This window comes from Idiotropiscis lumnitzeri, chromosome 14 (assembly GCF_059441095.1).
Source record: "Idiotropiscis lumnitzeri isolate Australia: NSW breed Sydney's pygmy pipehorse chromosome 14, RoL_Ilum_1.0, whole genome shotgun sequence".
Lineage (NCBI taxonomy): Eukaryota > Metazoa > Chordata > Actinopteri > Syngnathiformes > Syngnathidae > Idiotropiscis > Idiotropiscis lumnitzeri.
Window position 1 is genome coordinate 13,299,962 of NC_142404.1, and position 24,897 is coordinate 13,324,858.

The following is a 24,897-nucleotide window of genomic DNA, read 5'->3' on the forward strand; positions in this document are numbered from 1 at the left end:
GCAGAAAACCTGCTGACTGGGTTGAAGAACAACCCTCAAGCGTGAAAGGCATGCACGCGTATTTTTATGCAAGGATTCCCACAGTTGGAGGTGTCAGTTTCACACACGCTTATTCCGAAAGAAATGTCAGCGGAAGAGGAAGAGTCAACACGGGAGACCTGCAAAGTGGTAAGACTCCAGGTTAACCTTGTGAATCGTTAAAGATAAAGCAGAATGTTTTTTTGTTGTTCTTTTTGTTTATCTTGGTTAAAAAAAAAATTTAACACCGTGGCAGAGTTAAAAGCGCCTATGCTCAGAGTCGCCTCCTGATGTTCCTTTTGTAAGAAATGCTCAGTGGATAAATATTTGCAAGTGGAACTCCGAACTTTTCTTTGTTATGAATCACTCGTCAGTAGTTTGTTGACTACGGAGCGACTGTAATGTCCATCACTCATTCCAGTCACTTAAGGGCATAAAAGCCAGTGTACTGTATGTGTGTGATTTAAGTGCCTAAAAGGGAGTGGACGGAAACAGATTTAAATCATCAGTCTGTGTCAGTGTGCATCACTCTCCCGCTGGCAGACCACTCTTAGCACACATCACATTCAAATTCACATCACACTCGGGGGCCACATCAAAACAACGGAGATGCTGTCAGAACACAAAGCTGATGTGAAGGTGAACCGCCTACATCCATACAAGAGATAAACACTGCTCTGCTGCCAGATAACGACATAGGGACTGACTGCAGACATGCCACAAATAAATGATTGCGCTTGGATTGCGATCACCGCTCCGGTGAAAACAAAACAATTGACAGTAAAACAGCGCTAAATAAATTATTCTCTCCGCCATGTTTCAGACGTCAGTATCTTTTTCTCAATGGCAGTACTAATAAAGAGCTCTTCTCATTTTTAAAATTTGCCTTCGTCACGAGGTCAGTTTAGCACATACAATATTTTGAGTGACCCAGCTGGTGGACATGGAGCAAAAGAGAGAGAGCAAAGAGCAAATAATGAGTTTCCGGAGAGAGAGAATTAGATTTACACCAGCGAGTGCGCCAGAAGCAACTCCCCTTGACCTGAATTTAATTATTATAAAAGTGGGTGATATAGTTCGTCCCTGCTTGTTTTAAAATGTTTACATATGTCCTTGCCAGAAAGAAAAACATTTTTCATTGTTGTAGAGTCAATTAGTCGCCGCTGTTATTACACAAGACAAATTCATTTGGAAAATGCGCAGGTGCAAGGAGAACAGAAAAGGTCGTGGGAAGAAAACAATATGACATATTCCTTTTTAATGGTCTTACTCATGAAAACATTCATGTTGCTGCCAAGTAATTTACGCAAAGTTAACATGCTCTAATCCGCGCATTTGCAACATCATAAACACTAACCGAGCCTTTATATCCTGATTAGCACACTTGATTGCGCAACAGCATTGATTTTTTTTTTTTTTTTTGTACCAGTCGAATATTTAAACAACTACATAAAGCCAACGTTCTGCCTTTGTGGCAGAGCCATCTGGCCATTCTGTTATATTCTGTGCATCCGCTTTATTCTGAGTGCCCGTCAATGAGTCATTCTCTCCCTCCAACAGGCCTCTGTGCAGTCACTCGGCAATTTACAGACATCGCCACATGACTGCAATTTCAAGCCACAACCACTGTATTATGAACTTTGCCTAAAAAAAATTATTTTTTTTTAAATATGCAAAGGTGGAGGAGTGTCAACTGGACTTCTCATTGGTTGTTTGAAGCGTTTGCAGCTTTGATCAAAAGTTCCTCCGTTTCGTCTTTAGCAGCCACATAGCATACAAATATTATAATCCTCTGGAATTAATTAATTCACTCCTATATGTGATTTGCCTTTGAATACAAATTTACAGTTGCAATCCGCGTGGAGCGGGTCCGACTGTGATTATTGTGACTTTCAAAAATGTCTTGTGGTGACCATTAAAAAAAAACAACAAAAAAAAAACTACACTATATACATCTTTGTTAGTTCCCTGATCTTTCTTGCAGTTCAAAGGACTGACATTTAAAGTGATCAAAGCATGCAACTTCTCAAATCACATGACGGCAATTTGATTGAAGATTGATCCCGCCATTAGCTCACTAATTGACCTTAGATCCACTTCTCCTTGTATATCTAGCCATCCATGTTAAAAATCTCATTCAGATCCTGTAGGATAAGCAATTACTTCTACCACCGCCCCCTTTTTAATTTTTTTCTTCTCATCTTTGCTCGCATGTGTGTGTGTGTGTGTGTGTGTGTGAGGTGTATCATAATTACTTTGTGCTTCTGTAATAATAGTGGTAAAGCAATAGAGGGAAGGTCAAGCAATTTAAATTAGAATATCATCTCACGGCAGAGTGGATGTCGAACAAAAATTGGAGAATGTGAAGTGAGTATGCGCGTGCTTGGTTATTGTTATTCGTCTGTCTGCTTGTTGATGCTTTTGGATCACATTGAAGTGTTTAGACAAAGCGGGTTGACAAAATAGCGTATTCTCATGTTCGATGATGCCTCTCAAATCTCGACACACACTCAGTGTGACAGTTGTAAAGGTTATGGCTAAATATGTCATCTTACCAGACAACATAATAACAGACCGCAATCTTCTCCTTTGCACTGTTTTCTCACTCTCGCCAAAGCTCAGCCATTAAGGACCATCCATAACAACAGAGTCAACATGAATTATTAAATCAATGGAAGAGCGTTTCCAGCACCCGTGAGAGGCAAGTAATGGCTCGTGCACATTAGTCGTAGTTAGATACACTTAAAATGAATCCGGATTGTTTATCCATTTCCAATAGCACTTGTCCTCATTAGCTTCGTAGAAAAAAACATCGAGCCTACGCCAGCTGAGGGCACGCGTAGACAAACGACCACTCAGATTTACTGTACATTCACACCTATGGACAATTGCGGATTTTTGCCGACGTAGCGCTTTTAAAACAGCTGCAGCTGTGGCACAGCTCTTTACAGAACAGAGTATATACGGTTCACTTCATCTACTGTTGGGTTACTGCCGTATTTGGCCCCAATGCAAGTTGACTGTGCAAGAAAAATAGTAATCTGCATCTTATCCCGATTTGCATGGTGGAAACAATTTAAAAATGTATTTTATTCAATATAGTACTTTTATAGTTCTTTTTTAATTTTGCGTTAAATGAGTTAAATAAGTTAACTCATTCACTGCCATTGACGTGTATAGACGTCAAAACTGTCATTCTTTTCAACTGGGCTGGCAGTGAATGTTAAAACAATAAACCGACATTGATGCTGACTTGCAGCATGGACTCGTCAGACCACAGAACACTTTTCAACAGTCCATCTTAGATGAGCTCGCGCCCGGAAACCCAATGGCATTTCTCGGTGTTGTCGATAAATGGATTTTTCTTTTCATTTAAGTTTTTATGTTGCACTCACAGACGTATCGCCAAACTGAATTTACTGACATTGGTTTTCTCAAGTGTTCCTGAGCCCATGTGGTGGTATCCTAAAGTTTAAACATTGATGTCAGTTTTTGATGCTGTGCCGCCAGAGGGATTGAAGGTCACAGGCATTTCTCCAGATTTTCCGAACCATTTGATGATAATATGGACCGTAGACGATGACATCCCCTAAATTCCTCACAACTGTGCGTACTTTTAACCGTTTGATGATTTTCTCCCGCAGCTGTTCACAAAGAGAACCTCGTCCCATCTTTGCTTGAGAATGACAGAGCAATTCAGGTAAGCGCCTTTAATACCCAATCATGGCACGGACCGACTTCCAATTAGCTTGTTCATCTCTGGGATGTTCAAAACAGGTGTGAGATGAGCATTCCTTAACTTTCTTGGTCTTTTTTGTCACCTGACCCAGCTTTAATGGAATGTATTGCAGCCAAACAATAAATTTGTGAATTCAATTAAATATAGGTTGAACATGACCTGCAAATTATTAAATTCTGTTTTTATTTACATTTTACACAACGTCCCAACTTCAATGGAATTGGGGTTGTACATTTAGGATGTTTGTGGTGTGAGCCTCTATCGCCTTTGTCAACAAGCAATTACACGCAATTTGGCTTTTGTGCACTCTTGGCTGTATCCAAACGAGCAGTTCAGTGAATAATTAACCTGCAAATAGGATGTTCTGAGGGAATCAAATTGCACCTTTGGAAGACGGCGCATGTCTGCAATATAAATTTTTCGATACAACCAGAAAGAGTCAGGATAAACCGACACAACTGCGGCCTTATTACGAGCGATAAAAAGGAGCCCATTTAGAACAGCGATGGATGGCAGACAATGCGAGCTGATTGTAAATACTGAGGGTCAGTGTGTTTCCCTGTGAGATCGTGTAAACAGAAACACAATTATTGGTGATGGCATTTTCAAACACAGCCGGATCATTGGTTATTTTCTTCCAAAATGTAACCTATAATTCGCGAGATGAGACAGACGATGTCATACGCGAATGAGTTCGCGCTCTAAAAAGCCAACAAAAACAAATTACCTGTTGGTAGAAATGTAATTAGCAACTCAAGGGTTTTAATTATGTAAAATAATGACTCAAGTGCATCGCCTCATTGAAAAGGACAGAACAGCCAATGTGTGTTTAGCTTTTTTGTTTTTTTTTCTTTCACATGGAAATAAGCAGCAGACCTGCAACTTCACTGCAGAAGTCGATAGTCAGTAGGGCCAATGGCAGAGGAGGTGGTGTCCTCTTTATCGAGCGAGGAGCCAAATTTGTTTAAAAAAAAAGTGGCTTTTTCGAAATGGGCCATCGCACACTCACTATGGGGCAGTGGAAACAACTCATTTCCCCTCACTAATTGGAAAATAAAATATCCATCCATTTTCTATACCACTTGCTCTTATTCACAGGTGTGCTGGTTACAATCCCAGCTGACTTTATTCAAGAGACGGGGAACAACTGGTTGAGATAAGGGATGGAAATTGGGAAGAGTCCGATTGTCGATGCTGCGTATCAAGCGGATTCCTCATCGATTACACCATCTCCGAATTGTCGTATGATAGCCAACAAGCTAAAAGCCTGGGCTGCTAAACCAGTGTCTCCCAACGGTGACTGGACCAAAGGCAACTATTTTCCACAAGAAAGATTTCACGGCACACCACCAAACAAAAATGGAGGGAAGTGGCAGTAAAACAGGCCAAAATCCATTTGTCATGGGGAGCATACAAGTTTTAGTTAGTTGCAACACAGTTAGAGAATTTTCTAAAAGCTACTGACATATTAATTAATTTATTTATTTATTTAAATTATCCGTGTCGCTGACACTAGTATTGCTATCAATCGGTTGCCATGACAAACAAACATTGCAAATTTTAGTTGTCATGGGAACCAATTGATATTAATACTAGCGCCAGCAACAATCCGAGTCACCCCCCCCCAAAAATAAATGTTCTGGATGTAACACTTAGGATGTACCGATTGACATTTGGGTCATTTTGCGCGCACACCTAAAGATCTCTCGCGGCAAGGTGGTTGGAAATCACTCTCCTAACCTACCAGCTGGCGTTATTCTAAATGCTCCAGAGGAATCACAGAATAACTTTAGTGAAATTAACTCGCCTCTTGAGCACATCACATCTGCAATTCCACAGTCCACGCATCCGTGTACCAGAGTAGGTTTGATTGGTCAGACCTGGAGAGCGAGGCATTAAGTGATGCATAAGGAAGATCTAATAATTAAGTGACCGTTGTTGTGTTGCCCTCGCAGAATCTAAATTGGAGTAGCAAAACAGCTAACCCAATACCTCCGGCATGAAAATAATGATATAAACAACAGAGTTGTTATAACACAGTTATATCGGACAGTTGACATATTTTGCACAGCTCCACAAATAAAATCATTTAAACGGAACTCTTGTGATGCACATAGAAATCTTTTTTTTTTTTTTTTTTTTTTTTAAGTGACATACTCCTAGTCTGTTTTGTTTGACTTGAAGGTTATTCTTGAATATTTTGGTGCTCTTCAGAAATGGATGTTTTCAAAGAGGCCTCTTCTGAGCCCACATAGGATTAGCATTACCGGCACTCAAAGAAAGACTGATGTTGTACGCCGGATGATTATTTAGTCTCAGAAGTTGTATAATTTATAAAAGATCTTTCATCAAATCCATTCAAATGTGACAACCAGCCATCGTGTAAACTCTTGACCTTAAAAGACTCCACAAAACCAACCTCAAGCAGACGGATATGTTTGGGCCTTGGTTATCTCGCCAGAGCAATTTCATTTTAGCATGCACATGTAACTTTCCCAATATGAGCAAATATTGAAAGCTCCACATTGTATTCACACGGCTCTCAGAAATATTTTGCGCATGGGTGTGTTTGTTGCGGCCTTTTAAATGGCAACGCTGAGCTGTTTGTCAAGTACTGCAGTGACAAGTCCAGCAAGATTTTCTGCTCCACAGAATACGTGAGCCTAACAAAAGAGCTCGCCGCCGCCAAGCCCTTCCAGGGTACATGCGTTGCCACTCAACGAGCAGATTGGAGAAGCCCACCAATGCAACGCTCTCCGAAAACTGTGCGGCAGTCAAGAGCCAATAGCCTCGGTCTGTCACTTTGTCTAGATAAGGTGCCGTTTGACAACAGGAGATATTGATTCAGCTGCCTGCAGGCTTTTTATAGAAGCCAGCACCATCATTATGACCCATCGCCCTGTCTGCCTGTTTGCCTACCTCAATGCCTCCCCATCAACGGAGAGACAATGTGTGGATAAATACAAATGGGAGGGGATGGGGGGGGGGGATATTGGGCAATGATGGTGAGGGTGGAATATAGCGATGGCAATCATAAACATAATCAAATAAAGGCGTCTGAACAGAGGCAGATAAAAGGATGGGGGGGGATTAGTCGAGAGAGATAAAAAAGAAAGTTTAGGCGATGGCAAACTGTAAAATGTAAAGTGAGGGAAGCGTGAAAAGAGTGTAAGACAAAGAACATTTGTGTCTATTGGATTGCCGATAAAATGCGTCGTCTCGCCGACTCACGAGGAGCATAAAAAATTAAATATTTACAGTTGCATGTTGCCACCCACCAGGCTATATTTGACAAATAAATTTGATTTAAAAAAAAAAAAATGAAAATCCCCAGATAAGCATGATCATTTTATAAATTGAATTATCAGTGTTGCACAAGCAAATATAGAAATGTTTTAATCAATTACGATGGCATGCAGGAGCAAGTAATTAACCACACTAGAACGAAAGCGGTCCTTGCCATGTATTTACTTTACACATTTCCACTAGTGACACATTATTTCTTGGCTCAACACAATGACTTCAGGCATGTGCCCAAACATTGCAGTCCTCCCACGCATACCTTCCGCAAACAGCCATGTGCAACAAGGTTCAATTATATACAGTACACTCGAAAGACAGTCCTTCCACTCTGTTCTCTGATGTCGCGCGTACAATGATGGGCTTTGTCACACCTAACAACCAATCATGTGTTATCCAACACAAACCTTCCATTGAATAGATGCTGCCGGCTTTATTTGATTTCACCAAAAGGATGAGAGATGCACAGAAAACTCCTAAGATGCTCTATCAGCGCTGATGCTTTGTGCGCCACAGTGACAGAAAAATATCAGGAGGAAACTATTTATCTAGGGCGATGCTCTTACACGTATTCATTTTGGCAAATATTTTTGGTGCATTACCGCCCGTGGCCACTTTCTTTGCTGTAATGCGATAATGCACCATAAGAATTTGCCAACTGGATGAAGAAGATGTAGTCGTCATGGCAACGATTGGTGACGCTAGTTTAGCATGCAGGATTTAAAGCGGCGAAAGGTTCAGTCACCGATCACGATTCGATTTGGCCACAATGCCACGTGGGTTTTCTAGTTGAGGTAAGACATTTTAAACAAAAAAAAAAAAAATGAAAAAATTTTACGTAGTTCGAAGTGCAAGTTTTATTTGGAGTTAAACAGTACGCACGTGGACCATATTTCGGAATGCGCCCATGATTAGAGAAAGGCGATTTTTGCTTTGAGTCGTCATTCGACTGCTCCTGGTCGTGTTTTTTGGAAAATAAATTCCCCAAGAAAGCTTCTTATACTCCCAAGTGGTTTTTATTTTTCGTCTTCATGGTGCATTTTTCTTTTACTGGTTTGATTTACACTCTGCAGCCACTTGTAGTGAGAAAAATAAAGTAATTAAATATTTGTTCAAAAAATAAAAAAATAAAAAACCTCTACTGATTGATACGCAGCAATTAAGCTTAACAAAAGAGGCAGAAGTCGTTCACTTGAAATTTTTTGTACTGACGACTGCAAACTCATTTATTTTATTTTTTTTTGCAAAATTTAACATCTCGTCAGTTAAATACACGTATACATGTATGCGTGTAATATTTCTTAGTCATCATCCTATCTTTTCAAGGTCAATCCACTTGTACCTCTTTTATCTTTCATTTATTAGTCTGAAGTTCAACTCCCCCGTATTAACACTGTCAAAAAAATACTTAATACAATTCTCTTTATTCTTGAAAATACACTTAATAGTGAAGAACCCAAAAGTTGGTATACCAAAATGGTACAGTGCAGTTCCTGGCTCAGTTTTTTTTTTTAGCAAGCTCAAGCAAAATATACTGCAGTGGCCCTCTAATTGCATTTCATCTAAAATTCAAACAGTTCATCTGTTTTTCCCTGACTGCATCCTCAATGCACTCCTCGCCCCATTCTCTCCCCATCTCTGCCTCTGCGACTTTGATTAAGTCCTTTAAAATCGGAAGTTTATGCCTCACAAACGGTGAGTCACATTGTGGGAAGATAAATCAGCCCCGATTCGACGCCGCTGCCAAGAAGCTATCTCTCATCCCCAACCTCAATCTCTTCTCATCTTCTCGCAGGCATCCCTGTGTTCATCCTTGCGTTCACGCACGTACACCTACACAAACACCTGCTTGCACGCGAAGGCGTGCATCCGCTTCAAGGGTGCTCTCTGCGCACTTGAGCCTGAATATGACACGTTTTGCATGCGTACATGGCTGTAAACATATAGACGTGACACTGAGCTTGTGACAGCCTGCATGAAGAAACCTCTAAAAGGCTGCCTGCGGAGATTAAGAGGGCCGCTGTTCACCTCAGAGACAACACATGGAAATAATCACATCAAACGAAACAAAGATGGAAGGAAGGAAAACGGAAAAGGGACTATGAGGGGCCGTCAGAGACATAATTCACGATGAGCGCTCACACAAATAATGGAAAAGCTCAAATCTGTTGTAGAGACAATCCTAACATTTATTTGTAATCATTTTTTTAAATTTTAAATCGCTGTGAAATAAACTTCCCATTCTGCCATTATTTTTACATTGCAGAATGAAAGTGTAGAAATAAAAATAAATCACTCACTCAAGATGAAGGCTCAATAGAAAGAAAAAAGAAAACAATAAAAACAGCGGGCGATGGAGGGTGGGAGTTCTAAAAATATGACATTACATTTACAGGAGAAAATAACAAGAAGCTGAATGGTAAATGTGAGGAGAGAAGGCACTAGCGCTGAATGCAGTGCTACTAATAGCTCATTATGATTGCAGATGGTTGTCCTGATGGAATAGGTCATGACTTTGCTTTGCATTTCTTCCAGATGTTCAAGCTGCTGCTGAGAACCACCAAACCATGGCGTCAATCAAAATTTAAATATACAATATCTTAAATATATGCATACGGACAAAAAAAAAAAGTTCCTTTTTGTGTTCATTTTCTAAATCAAAAATTACTCAGAACCTGACCAACATTTTACAAAAAAAATATATAACTGAGTAAAACTGTAAATGACACCACCAAGACCTAAAAAGGACAAGGAAAAAATATTCATTAAATAAGTGGAATCCTTCAAAACAATTTTTCATGTAGTGCTTTACCGCCATCTTGAAGGTCTCAAGGAACTATTTAAAGTGGATTGAGGAGCTTAATGAGAAGCTCAGCTGCTATATTATGGCATCTATCCTATTTTCCGAACTATAAGCTCCTATTTGTTCCTAGATTTTGAATCATGCAGCTAATACAACGGTGCAGCTTTTCTGTGGATTTTATCTTTCACCACTAGGGGCGCTCTATAGCTCAGAAAATATGCCAAATAAATCTGTGTGGATTTTTGCTGCACACACTATAATGCAATTTCTCCAAAAACGTAAAGGTATGATAATACTGAGTATTGTTCGAGGATGTGCCAGCTCAACATAGTACAAATCAATGCTCTGCAATAAGGGACACTGAAATAGCTATAGTTAGAAATTGTGGCAAACAAACACATTGCATTAAAACTTTCACTGTCCAAAAAAAAAAATGGCAGTTTTGAAGCAAGTTATTAAAAACAAAATATTTGGATGAAAACATTCCGAATTTGCTGGTTTTCCCTACCGAGTAGACGCCGACATTTATCAAGCCCAATGCATTCATTCAACAGCCAATTTCCATTTAGAGTGAATTGGCACACACTTTGAGCATGGTTCCTCCTCTGTATGCATCAACACCTGAAGTTCGCTCACCATCGGTACCCCTCCATATCCCCTCGCTAACTGTTTCATTTCCACATCTCGCATGTTCACAGCCCTGTAGTATCTTCTTATCCGGCGCTCGAGGTTAGTTTCCCCGCCATTTTCCGTCGCGTCTCTCATCATCTTTCAGTGGCCCAACATATAAAGTAGTAACCTACTGTATCACCCAAACATGAGAAGACAAAGACGAGAAAAATAGCGGCGATTGCTGCGTTCTCATCTCGATAGCCTGTCTGGCTCTGGGGAGGTACTGACGAAAAATTGATCTGGTATTAAGTCTCTGAAGTCATGGCTGTATGGAGCAGCATGCGTGCTGCTGGTTTGAAGAGTGTTTTATACCGTGGGAACGCATATTCCTGCATGAGATTACACGCCTCACATTCTCTCTGGCCTTTGGAGGATATGATGCATGCGCTGTATGAGGCTTACGCGCAAATACGAAACCAGGGGGATCCTCACATTTTTATTGGAACTATTTAATTTTGATGCCATGTTGATTAGAGAATAGCCAAAATACAGTCAAGCGTGTGCAATGTGCATTGCATAATCATTTGAGTCGGGAACAAGAATGGTTAAAAAAAAAAATGCTAACTCAATAAGTAATTAAAGGCCCAACATAACATTCATGCCTAAAAGGAGTTAACTCCTGACTACAACTGTAAATGGGTTCAAAATTTGACAATTATATCTTTGCCGGTCAAAGCATTATCGGGTTGTAAAAAAAAATAACAAATATGGAAAAAATAACAGTTATTAACACACACTCAATCTTTCACAGTCATCAAAAACACTCACTCACGAAGAACCTCTGACACACACCAAAGGAAAACCTCTCACATAACATAAACCTCTCACTAATACCAAAAAAGATCTCAAACTGACCCCTTAAATGACTCCCACACAAAACAAAACATACCCTCTCAAATTCACCCAAAAAATACACAATAAAAAAATCCTCAAAGCAATAAAAAAAAAAAATCATCCTCTCTCACAGACACCCAAAAAAAATCACAGGATGAAAAATGCTCTCGCGGCACCACAAAAAATGCGCACCCATGCACATACTATTAAAACAAAAAATAAATAGATACGAAAAGAAAACTTACTAAAATAAAATACAAAAAATCACACTCTCCAAAATATCTTATACTCAAACCAAAAACTTTTCTTACTCAAACTTCATATTCCCCAAAATCACCCTTACCAAAAACCCACACGGATAATGAGCTACTACATTACTGGGAAAACTTTGAGCTTCTCGATGTGGTGAGATGCTGCCACTCTTTCCAACTCACCACTCATACTATGAATTCAATTCAATTTTCAACCTGTCAGCTCACACCTTTTGTGTGCGGACTCCGCAGACTCTTCCTGCGCTATCGGAGGTTCTCTCCGAGTACTCCTGCTTCCTCCCACAGCCCCAAAATACATCTTCACTCTGAATATATAATGTGTGTGAATGTGGAGGTGTGTCTGGGAACAGCCCAAGGTGAACACCACCGCTCTCCAGTTCCATCAAAAACGAACCGTTGGTTGTTTCCTGACTGCACTATGCATCGTCCATGATCATTCTGATCACAAAACACTGAGGGTCAAGAATCAGGTTTCCCACATCCTCCCCCTCCGGAGGAGGTGGCGGCCAGCAGTCATGCGCAACTCTGTGTGGTGAGAAGCATTGTGGCAATTCACCAGTGAATCCACGTTCATAAAGTCTCGCTCATCCATTCACATTCAGATACCTCTACGACTGAGCTAAGTGCAAGCATGAGTAAATGCAAGAAGAAAATGTACCCTAGGAATGTTGGCGCGTGTGCACAAGCACATGTTTTGAACTCATTTACTGCCATTGACGGCTAAACACGTCAAAGATGCTGACTGCCATTGACGGCTAAACACGTCAAAGATCCTTACTGCCATTGACGGCTAAACACGTCAAAGATCCTTTTTTTTTTCTCGGCTGGTGGTGAACAAGTTAAGAGGCGGGGCCTGGTAAAGGCCTCGTGAATGGAAAGTGATTAGATGTAATCAAGAGTGTTGTTTGCTATTTGACAGAAAACAACAGACTTATTTACATTTTCAGTTTTGAACAATTCCGCCGATTTATTTTCTATTAGCTCCATAAGTGTTTGCATTCATTACCTGCCTCGCTCGTGCATCATTTCCCATGTCTATCTCCTCTCATCAGGCTTTCCTCCGCAGCGGTAATGAGCGCTAATATGAATCATTTTCCATCATCTGTAGCGCATTTGGCAAACCAACAGGAAGAGAAATGAATGCATGAAAAGCAAGGAAACGATTTGGGAAAAGCTCTTTTTGTCATGGCCAGCAGATGTCTAGACAACAACGCCTGGACGGTTGTATGCGACTGCTCCCGGCCCGGGCGATGAGGTGAGGAATCAAATTAACAAGAGAGGCAGCTGGCACTGGAAAGGCCCTTCGGCAAGGGTCTGTTGTTTAGAAGATAGACAGGATGAATTAATACGATATGATGTGCGACACTGCACGCTCCCACTTTGTGACACCTTGCTGAGATTCGCTGCGTCTTCTCTCTGCTCACCATTGACACGGTGCTACAAATTGTGTTGAGAAATTGTTTTGCCCCTAAGGTCCACTTTTTTTTTTTAATGTTCAACGGTAACATTTGTATGTATCGACACATCCGTGACAATCTATCAACCGCTCAACGAGCACAGAAAAATAGAAGTCTATACCGAAAGGTTCTGAATAAAGTAACGAATGACGGAATGAATTGGAAACACTCAATAAATACTGATGAAGTCGCAATGTCAAAAGTACAGATCAGGAATTAATGGACTGTTCCTTTGTGTGGGAGAAAGATAAATGAATACGATGCTTCCAAATCTGTTCTTGCCACCGTGAACGAACAACAGGCGACGACGATGTGTTGCTCCACAAATCAATCTGTGATTAGCAGTGAGGACAACCACAAGATAATTGCAATTTGCAAAGCAGTAAAGCACAAGTATCAATTTGACCTTCAACACCTGCTACCTAAATCCCCTTGGATTGGACATTTTTCAAAGTCAGTGTCGGTGGAGACACTTTGGCTTTGACAGAGAAGAAAAAAAATACATCAAAAACAGGACAATGTTTTTTTTTTTGTTTTGTTTTGTTTCATGAATAACAAGTTTAATGTTGAAGGTTGGACAATTCAACTTAATGGAAGCCAGGCTTAGCTTGTTCGTTTCGTAAAACAAAAAGTGGACATCTGCAAACTGATCATGTCTGAATTTGCATCATTTGAGTCAGTTTGATTGAATCAAGAGTTTTTTTTTTGTACAATCAATTTTCATCTCATGCTGTCGTCGCATTGTGATGTGCAACCGGACAACACACCTGTTGCGTCATATTAACGTAATGAAGTGATTGATGAGCGAGGGTAGATATTTCATTTGGGGTCATTACTCATAAATTCAAAATGCATATACCGTATTTTCCGAAATATAAGCCGCTTCTTTTTTCCTAGATTATGAACCATGCAGCTATTACAACAGTGCAGTTTTTCTGTGGATTTTTCTTTCACCACTAGGGGCGCACTATAGCTCAGAAAATACACTAAATAAATCGTTTTTCATTTTTGTCGTTATGTGTTCTTATGAAAGTTGAGTCATTTGAAATGGTCTCATAATCAGATCCATTTGTAGACTAACAGATTGGATTTAACAATGTATTATTAGCAGCACAGTGAATTGAATTCGCAGAATTTATATGCTGAAAATAATGCTAAGCGCTTCACCGTAATTTCACATTTCACACGAAATGAATATCTGGCTGCCATTCTCCAAATCTGAGCTTCTCCCGGTTCTTCTAATAGCCCCTGTGTATTTGCATTGTGGCTAAGGAAATGCTATGACGAACTGACAAAGTCATCAAAGACCCATCCCACACATGCTAAACCTTTGGCTCCTGCGTGAGCCCCCCCAAAAAATGTTCACCAGTCAGAAATCTGGAGACTGAAGTCATTTTTAAAGAAGACACAGAAACATTTCCAAGCCTTCAATGGTGCTGCCGCGCTGCACCTTGCAAACAGCTTTGCGCTCCACAACAGCACACAAATAGACCCATACATTTTCTGCAGCACCTTCAAGTCATTTGCTTGACACTTTACACTTTGTCCTTTCTTTCCACAAAGCATCCTCGTGCTATTGTAGGATATCAAAGGTTACACGGAACTCTTTTCGAGCTCTTCTGGCTCTTTACAGCTGAAGGTTGGTGTTCGCTTCACAGGATGTGACTCCGGAAGTGTTGGTGTGATATTTCGTTGCAAAGCATCAGCGTTTTTAAAAGCCATGCTGTTGGCATGTATGTGGGAGAATATGGACGAATATTTAAGAAATATCTGCGATCCCTTCAGACTTGCGTACATATGTTGTTTTTTCTTGCACACGAGAGTTACATGTTACTTTAATGCCTAAGGCGAAAATGCAAAATGAACACATTGCATTATTTAAAAACGTGTGCGATTTTTTTTTTCAGTAAATTAAGCAGTATTAATGCTGATTTAAAAAAACAAAAAAAACAATGACATTTCTTGGAGTGCTATAAATAGTCATGTGACCTTTCATTGCTCGACCTTCTCGCCATCGCTCCCAAGGAGCAAATAATTTCAGTAAGGAGGATATGGGGAGACGGACGGAGGTAAAGCAGAGTAAGAAAAGCATAGATGGACTGGAAGTAACAGGAAATGTACGGTACCTAAAAAAAAGTAGAAAAATATGGAGGAATCAGAGAAATGCTTCCCATTATCCTCCAGCCTGCTATTCATGCTGAAAAGGACGCAAAAGTGCTACGACTCAATCATCATGGCAGAGGCCAACAAACTGCAGATGGTATCTTGATGGCGTTGAGAGGAAACGAGCCGTCGTCCAAACCAGAGAGACAACATAATAATGGAGCCCAGAGGAAAGATATTAGCTTTTTAAGAGAAAAAAAACATTGAAACACCCACAATGCTTGGAGTTAGTTAAAAAGGATACAATAAATTATAGTGATGGATGGATATTTTTACAGAATTTATTTTCTTTCGTTTAGCGGGCGAGCCCGGTTCCTATCCCCTGACAAAAGTGTGGTTCCACTGTACACTAATTATTATTTCACTGCTGTCAAAGGTGCATCTAATTCCATTACTTCACACAGCAAAAATAAAATAACAACCTTGAGCTTTTCGTGAAATGTGTTGTTTATTTCGAGTTTGACAAAAGGTAGACAGCAGAAAAAAAAATCATCCCTTTTCTCTGTCGCTGTCAGAGCACAGTCTGGGATTGTTCCACCATTACATTTTATTCCTTTCAATCATATTCTACCCTATATCCTGTGTTAAGATTTAATAACATGATATATATATATATATATTTATTTTATTTATTTTATTATTTATTTATTTTTTACATAGTGAACTGGGTCTTATCGGTCAATTTAATAATTTACTGGCTGTATGTGTGTGTGTGTGTGGTCGTAAACGTGCAGGTTAATGGAAAACGTCTGCTGAGAGGCGGGCACATTTTTCACTTTGTTTGAATGATTGTTTTGCGCCTCCAACAATCTAGCAGTCAATGCAACACAGTGACTGTAATTTGCTAAGAGCGCCATATCTCCACTGAGCAAATCTATACATTTGAGATGGTAATGAATGCAGGTCAACTCAAGACACTTTCACAATAAGATTCCAGAAATGGGCTAAATTAGCCAGTCTTGATAAGCACCAGCCGCTTATTACATTAAAAACATAATCACATCCGCACGCTGGTTCAGTGACCAGCAGCCGGTAATTAGCACATGGCTAATGCTAGCCAGCTTCTGATACAGTCCATTTTTTGCCACACAAGCGTCTATATGCATGTGACAGGACAGCTTTGCAGCCTCAATTAAACAAACAATACAACTGCAAAGCGATCAATTAAGCATTCAGCACAGCCTCACTGTGTCAGTCACGGGCTGACTGTATGAGCACCCTGCAAACATAATCACTATGTTGCTGCTCTCAGTAGCTTAGTTACTACGGAGCGGATCCAAGGCCATAATCAGAAGCGAAAGTGTGCGAGATATGTTTGCACACACCGCGCTCGTATTTGCATAACCACAAATGCCGCGTCCAAACTTGAGCTCATTATGCATCGGCACACACTGTCACAAGCGAGGCATGATCAGTCCTGCCACAGACTCATTTGCTCCTGATTGAATATTCCCTGATACCATTTGCAGCTCTCTCCTCGCCAACTGTAGGTGCAGTAGTAGTAATGATAATGAAAAGGTACATTTGTCGCACTAAAGGGTCACTTTACAAAATAAGGAAGTAAGTTGCTGAGCGCGGTGGTCATGATGAATCTCAACAATAGATTTGTAATAAAATAGAAAAGCCTTCCACTACTACTGTAACCCGTGACCCTGAACTAGACTGGAGAGAATACAACAGAGTTCGACAGTATTGTCATTCTTTCGGTTTAGCAACACATCAAAAGCAAGAAAAATAATCTGCATGTGCAACAAACGTAGCAGATCTGAATATAGCAAAGTGCAAGAAGTCAGCAGCATGCGGAATATAAACAGTGAGGTTGGATGTAATGAGTCACGGGAGATTAAATCGTACGTAAATGTAATTATGGTATAGATAGCGCAACAAAGTAACATGGCTATAAATATTAAGAGTGTAGTGAAACAAATGGCTACGGGGTATAATAGAATTTGCAAAACATTAAATGTCGCACACTTAGCACACTCGACTCACGTGAATAAAAAAAACATACGCATGTAGGATGTTGCGCTTGCACATCGAGGATGTGAAATGGAAGCCAAAAGGCTACTTGAGTGGATGCTAACGGAATGTGCCATTTGTGGACTACAAACAAAGCACGCATCTCCTATTATGACATTTAAAAAATGGAAGGTATGGAGGCAAAAAATAAGCAATTCATAATAGACGACATTGGCGCATATAAAATAAACCTTTCTACCATTTCTACTTGTTCCTCTCAAGCTCCATATTTAAGTATTACTTATGACGTCAACACTTTTAGGGTACTGCGAATTATGCTCTGAGGAACTCCCCTGGCAAAAATGAAGGCGGCCGACCGGCAAGCATCTAATTTCACGAGCCTCACCATCCACTCTGTTCCGCAGTTTAGTTGAATTATTTTGATTGTCGGGAAAAGCGCAATATGAACACAATTTAGCACTTTAATTTTGCACTCATTGCACTTTGAACTAATTTGCAGTTGTTCTTGTGTTGTGCAGATGACAATCTGCTCAACACGGGCTTCACTGAACACTCTCCTGTTTTTCTTTGAGGAATCCACAGACACGCTGTCCTGCTGTTGAAATGTCACTCTATATGCGGAGCTCATGCATCTATCAGTGCCGAGTTTACACATCCGATGTAGCCTGGAGAGAAGTGGCGCATACCAAATATAATACAAAGTGTAATTTCAGCTACCTGGTGTCATTTTTTTTGTACATTTTTTACTGGAGGGGCCACGGGGAGGGGCAGTCATTTGAGGTGAGGCGTTTTTCCAAGAGTGCAGGCTAGGAAATATGGTGATTTTTGCTAAATGGCGTAATTAGTCACAAGACACAGTCACTGCTTCCACCAAAGTGGTTATTACTGGCAGCATAGTGACACACTTTTTCAAGTAAGGCCCAACCTCTAATGCACTGTACAGCCGAGGATATCAGTCATTCAATAATAATAAAGTGAGTCAATATTCCATTTTTAGTAGCATCGCATTTAACGAAATGCAATGCCTTATTTTGTAATAGATGTGTTGCCATGACATCTCTCATTGGTTGGAGGAGCCGCTACTGGCACCAATCCCTTATTTGCTTGCGTGAGCTATCATGCGCGAGCTAGCATGCGCAAATTAGCATGCGCGAGCTAGCATGCGCGAGCTAGCATGCGCGAGCTAGCATGCGCGAACTAGCATGCGCGAACTAGCATGCGCGAACTAGCATGCGCAAGATAGCATGTTAACATGCGCCTCCTAGTGCGGCACGCGCGTCTTTTGGCCGTAAAAATAGGGTCATTGGTCTTCCATTCGTCATTTGGATATGGTTGCTATTCGTTCCAAATTCCACCATTTTGCTGCATTGCAGAAATAAACAGGATGATGCCGACAGGTGGACAAAGGGGGAGTAAGGCCGTGAAGGATAGAGCAAGCATGAAAGTAATAAATGCAAGCTATAATCAAGAGTTGCGCGATGGGGGGGCAAGGCGAAAAAAGAGTAAAACAGAAAGTGCGGCTATGAAGAAATAGAATCAGCGAGGGTCCTCATAAGAGCACGGCGAGATGTGTGCAGCATGTCAATACAAATGCTAAGTCACTCAAGGGCTTCCATCCAGCCGCAATCTCTGTTTGGCTTCACAGCCATGCGGCGGAATTTCAAGGGAAGAGATGACACGATTGCGGGATGGTACAAAGGAGATCACATTGCCTCATTTGGCTGAGCTTATCACGTAATCAAGACTCTTTTTAATGGCTTTTCATCAGCCACATCTTCATACACCTTTTATTTTCCCACTCTAGAATTCACTTTCTCACACACGTTCAAGTAACATTGCACCTCTCATTTTAGCCTTTCAATGTATTTTTTTCCCCCGTTTTTCTCTTAGCGGCAGAACACAACGTCTGTTCATCATCCACCCCAGCAGGACCAGCAACATAACAACTGCAGCATCGATAATTGTTTGCTGCCTCTTCCTCAGGTTCCCTACGGGGATGCTAGGAACACTGTGTATTTATGACAGTGTAATTTCCTACCTAGGTCCCACTGACACGCCATCTCCGTTCCTTGTGACCGGGTCACCCAGGGCGTGGGCTGTTGGAGGGACAGTTGTGAGCCTGTGACATGACAGCTGTGCAATGGGAAATGACAGGGCGGAAGGGAAGATGAGGGGGGGGAGGAAGAAGCAGCCACTGCATTAAGAAGCACTAAAGCAGTTTTTTGCTTTTATACTGTCATACATACGGTATGTGCATTACATTGGAATAAGCTCACAAAATGGCAAAAACTATACAGTTTTAATATATATATATATATATATATATATATATATATATATATATATATATATATATATGTGTGTGTGTGTGTGTGTGTATATATATATATATATTTTAATTATATAAACAATTGTTTATCACTTTTTGAACGTACCCCCGCGAGAAATTTCTGTATAATGAAAATACAGATTATCTTGTCTTAATTTAAAAATAAAAATTCCTAAGTGTGAAATTTGGGCCCCGTTTAGTTGACTATAAAGTGCTTATTCGGTATCTTTCCAGTGAAAAGGCATTAAATCGTTATCCCTGTCACAACACGTCACTATCTTACAGACAGAAAAAACAAAGACATTATTTGTCGTAAATGAATGATGATTTTCAGACCCAAAAGCGAAATTGGAAAAAATTTCCCACGGAACACCTGATGATCTCTCACAGCACATTAACATGCTACAGCACAGCTGTTGGAAATCACTGCATGAGAGTCACATCTATTTATAGTATCTCGTGGGAATTCTTCATGCATAATTGTTACAAGTTGAGTATATGCATGAAAATATAACGTTACACGTATTGTTTTGTGCTTGAAAGATATGTTACGACTTTACATCAAACAGATTTCCACTAGAGTGTCTCACGGCAGAGCACAGATATTCACAATCCTAATTTGGATCTGTGAATTGAATTTGCGTTTGGCAATGCGCACTGATCGACATGCTAATTGACAACTAAATCAGCGGTTACGATAAAGTGCTGCCTCTAACGAATGAAAAGACAAGCAATGATTTTTCTCTCGAAAATGGGCTAAGTAAAAAGTAAAATTACAATTCAGGGGTTAAAAACAGCTTCGTCCCTGGGAACCCAAAATCGCATTTGCGTTGATACACCATGCAGCAGGAGGAGGCGGGGTGAGCAGTGGCTCATTTGCATGACACATTATCAATCACACGTAAAAACCAGGATGAAAGGTGCGTGGCAATTTTTGATCATTGAGGTTATCTGACCAAAGCAAGACATCTGGGCCTGGGAACTGTTTTGAAGTGTGGAGAGGAGGGGGGGGGGTGCATAATACATCTCTTGTAAAGGCCACTTTGCTCTTCTGTCGGGGGTGGATACACGGAGGGAAAACGGCAATAACGTGGTGAATTAGCCTTCCTTTTTTGCAATTTGTTCATTGCTTCAAATGCTCAACTGATCTTTGTCAGAAAATTACCTCAATAACCTCATCCAAGTGCATTGAGCACTGCTAAAAAGTGACCAAATGAAGACGTGCAGACAACCAAAATACGCGACAACACACCAGCTACTATTAAAAAAAAAAACGCGATAGTAAAAATATTTTGACGTCCAAAAGAAAAGCTCAGCACACCTTATTGTATTATAACGGAAAAAAAAAAAAAAAAAATTAAAGTTCCAAATGCAACAAATTGATTGCATTAGGGGTTACTCAAGGTCAATTACATATGCTTCGTTTTTGGGGATCTGGCCAAAATTGCAACTACTGCCCAGGTGCTCATCAGCAAGGCACCGAAATCCCCCCCCCCCCCGAACCTCAGCTGAGGGTCAAAGTCATTTTGCTCACCCCCCCTCAATCTAACATCTCACGCTGCAAGCCTGCATGTGTGTGCTCTTCTTCTCTGTGTGGTGCGCCACAAAAATATACAACGGGGTGTAAATTGAATTTCCCCTTGAAGGATCATTGATTATTATCGGGATAAAACCAAATGAGTTCTTCCTCAGCCCATGTCGCATGTCTCCACAAGGTTTTGTGGGGCGAAACAAGACCTGTTTCATCGCCTTGGCTGAGGTAATGATAAAAAAAAAGATATTTTGGTGGCAAAACAATGAAAAGCCAAAACACCGATTAAAAAAAAAAATAAAAAAACTGAGATAAGGTGTCCTCAGCAATGGACAATGTTGCTTTGCCATATTTTTTTTTGTTCAATGTTTCTTTACATACAGTTGCCCGGCGTGTCCTCCGTGCTGAGGTGAGCAGATGAAAGGATACATCCGAACACCACCTGATCTGGAGCCGATGGCCAGGATCTTCTGCACGGGGTCAAAGGCCAATGCAGTGGGCTGGTAGGGGAAACCGTGGCGCACCGTCTGCAACGCAAACACACAAAACAACAAAACACTATAATGTTTTCGGTCTGCTATTGTGACATTCAACTTTTGAGCTTTCAGCTAAAGCGGTACCTTAAAAAGAAAAAAAAATGTGACATTTAATTCAACGAAAACACTGAATGAATCGGTTTGTCAAATTTGTGAGCTGATCATGAAAAGTGGAACCCACACTTTGATTTTTTTAATCACAATTTTATTGATCAAACACTTGCAAGACACCACCACAAAAAGTATTCTCAAGGGAGTGCTGTAACTCCACACGGGCGTCCCACTTCTTATTACATGTGCACATAATTGAAGACAACAGCGACAATGAAGCAGAATTCTGCTGAGATGAATTCTGTTTGAATTTCAAATCCAACAACACGTTGACAAGGTCAGCGACAGTCTCTTCTAAACACGGGGAGTTCAACATATGATCAGAAAGGAAAGTAGATCAGGTTCAAATTGATCCTTGAAAAACAGCCACAGACTTGACATGGTGAAAGACTACTTCTCTCTCTCTCTGCCTCCTCCGAAATTCATGAGTCATTTCCCAGTTTTGCCTCGCTTACCATAATCTACTCCACTCGGATGTCGAGGCATGGACATTAATGGAAGTGGAATGTGACTGATGCTAAAAACAGATTTTTTTTTTATTGTCTCGTGAACACAAGTGGAGGTTGTTTGTTTGCATAGAGCTGCCGGAGTTGTGTAACCTCTCTACCTCATCTCCTGGGCCTTTGAGCTTTAATTAAGCATGCACAGGCATGAATTTGGAAGGATAACATGAGCGTCTGTGGGCAAACACGATAAATTCAATCCAAATAGATAGATGGAAAATGAGAAACAACGGCAATATAAGGAATGTGTTGTTCCTTCAAACGGTAAATCGCCATGCAAAACAAAACGTTTTACAAGAGCAAAATTTCTTTCTCAGCGGGAGAAAAACTGAGTTCGGTCGTACTTTTTTGAAGTATTTAATACGCTAGGTTGCCTCTCGTCATTGTCTGAGTCCGTTTGTGCTACTATTTTCCTAGATTTTGAACCATGCGACTAATACAACGGTGTGGCTTTTCTGCGGATTTTTCTTCCCACCAGTAGGGGGCGCTCTATAATTGTATTTTTTTTTTTGTATTTGTTTTTATTTTTGAAGGTTTAGAGGGACAGTGCATATTAATCAAACAGTTTCCTGTAAATATGCCAGATTATAGCCAATGGCTAATTTGCATCCGTTGTCCCTCTAATCGGCCTGCCATGCATGTTTTTAGAATTCCGCAAATACGCTGAATTTTTTTCTCTTGGGTCTGTTCTGTTTTAATGAGCAAAGTGGTTGCCGTGTTTAAAGGCACTGTTTACGTAGCTTTAGGTGCATTCAAAGGACAAAATTGTTCTGTACATGCAGTAAACAACTACATTTTTTCGACATAGAAAACTGTGGCTAATAGTCTGGTGTGGCTGGTATATGTTTTTTTTTTGTTTTTTTTTTTTCAAAAAAGAGTTGCTGCGACCTATATAAACATGCGCCTTATAGCCGGGAAAATATGTACTTACAATACACGGCTAGAAAGCAAAGCCCGGAGAGTCTCTGCCGCCAAAAAGCATCATCATCAACATCCTGTCAAAATACACACTCGCTCCTTTATTATGGCTCGTTTTCCGTCGTTGTGGCAGTCAGACTCTTCTTTGACAATAATACGGTACAGTATATTGTACGCCGAGACTCCATCTTGGTATTGCTGAGACACGGACATTTCCAAAACATTTCTGAAATTAGTCATTCTGATTCTACATGTATAATTTCTGAAGAAGTAGAAAAATATTTCATTATTAGGCAAGTACACTGCTGTAGATTTTCGATTAAAATGAGATAGGATATATCAATCATTCTTGGACGACATGGTCAAGAATCACTTCTGCCATGTCTGTTCTGTGTTGACGTGACCGCATTCAAAACAAAGAGCCGTGCGCACACACGCAGAGAAGAACCATTCATGTACACATCCGAGACCCACACACACATTTCTCCTCCGGGAGCTTCCACCAGACCCGTTAGGTGCGCTGACCCCACTCGAGTGCACTGTTGCTGGGATACAGAGGAGCCACCCCCACATATACATACAAGAGAGGCGAGAAGTGATGAGAAGTGCATTTACTCCGATGATTCCGAGAGCAGCTCATACATATTGCAAGGCTGACGATGCGATAAGGCTGTTTTTTTTTTTTTGTTCCCGTCACTGTCTTTCAGTGTATCAGTACTTGTCAGGACATTTCGATCCTTCCTTCTTCAATCTATGTGTGTGTCTCTAGGACGATGTTCTTTTACCTGGGAAAAACAACCGTTTGATGTATATGCAATATTTTTAAATTCAGATTGCTACCCGTTATGTATTAAATATATTGAGATGTCCATTGTCAACACACCCACAATGCAAAATAAAACACAAAAGGAGTCCATTAATGTAAAGTGATGCACGTATGGCAGCCAAGACACGAATTTCGAAATGCTTCAGCCGTTGACCTGAAGCAAAGGACCACGCTTGAGGCTGACAAGAGGCTGCATTACATCAACTCTTCTCCGCATCCTGCCTCCCTTTTTTTTTTTTTCTAACACTGTTACATTGTTACCTCATCTCTGCGTCTACACACACACAGCTGATGTTCTATTCGATAGCCCGACGCGTAAATCCTAAACATGGCCGACTTAAAGCACCTCACGCCACCCACCATTCACTCTCGATCGCTCTCCAAACAGCGTTGAGCTGCAGAGATGGTCTAGACCTCGCTTTCTATAAATAGAAAGCAGTGCCATGTCTCCTACTGCCAGCTGGTCGTACACTGAGTGACTAGAGCTACAAATATTGAGCGGAATCATCACACCAGCTTATTTATGACGGAGTGCTTGATAACAGCAAATCATAATTTGTCTAAACTTTATCAATGACAAATGTGAACTATTTCCTTCCAGGTTTGATGATTTAGCAACTGCAAACAATTAATTATGCGGGTAAAACCTCCTTGACCTGAGCAAAAGTCCGACAGAAAAAGGCCTGATTTAAATGTGGATGTTTTCAAGGTGTTATGAGTGATCAAAAAAAAATCAGAGCAGACTTAAGGGGAATTGTGTTAGAATTTATAAGCGGTGTGATTTCGGAATGACGTGTCCTAGATTTATTTATATTATATTTTTACTCTCTCTCTCTCTCTCTCTCTCATCTCTCTCTCTCTCTCTCTCTCTCTCTCTCTCTCTCTCTCTCTCTCTCTCTCTCTCT

At 40.6% G+C, this 24,897-nt stretch overlaps 1 protein-coding gene across 13 annotated transcripts in view; it reads right to left on the reverse strand.

The window, feature by feature from the left end:
- The window catches only part of stxbp5l (syntaxin binding protein 5L), an 82,943-nt gene that overhangs the window by 49,060 nt on the left and 8,986 nt on the right, over positions 1-24,897 (reverse strand). For all 13 annotated transcript variants that reach the window (XM_088315724.1, XM_088315736.1, XM_088315734.1 and 10 more), the window contains one exon: positions 21,528-21,625. In XM_088315724.1, coding sequence (XP_088171850.1) covers positions 21,528-21,625 — 98 coding nt within the window. The remainder of the gene's footprint in view (positions 1-21,527; positions 21,626-24,897) is intronic.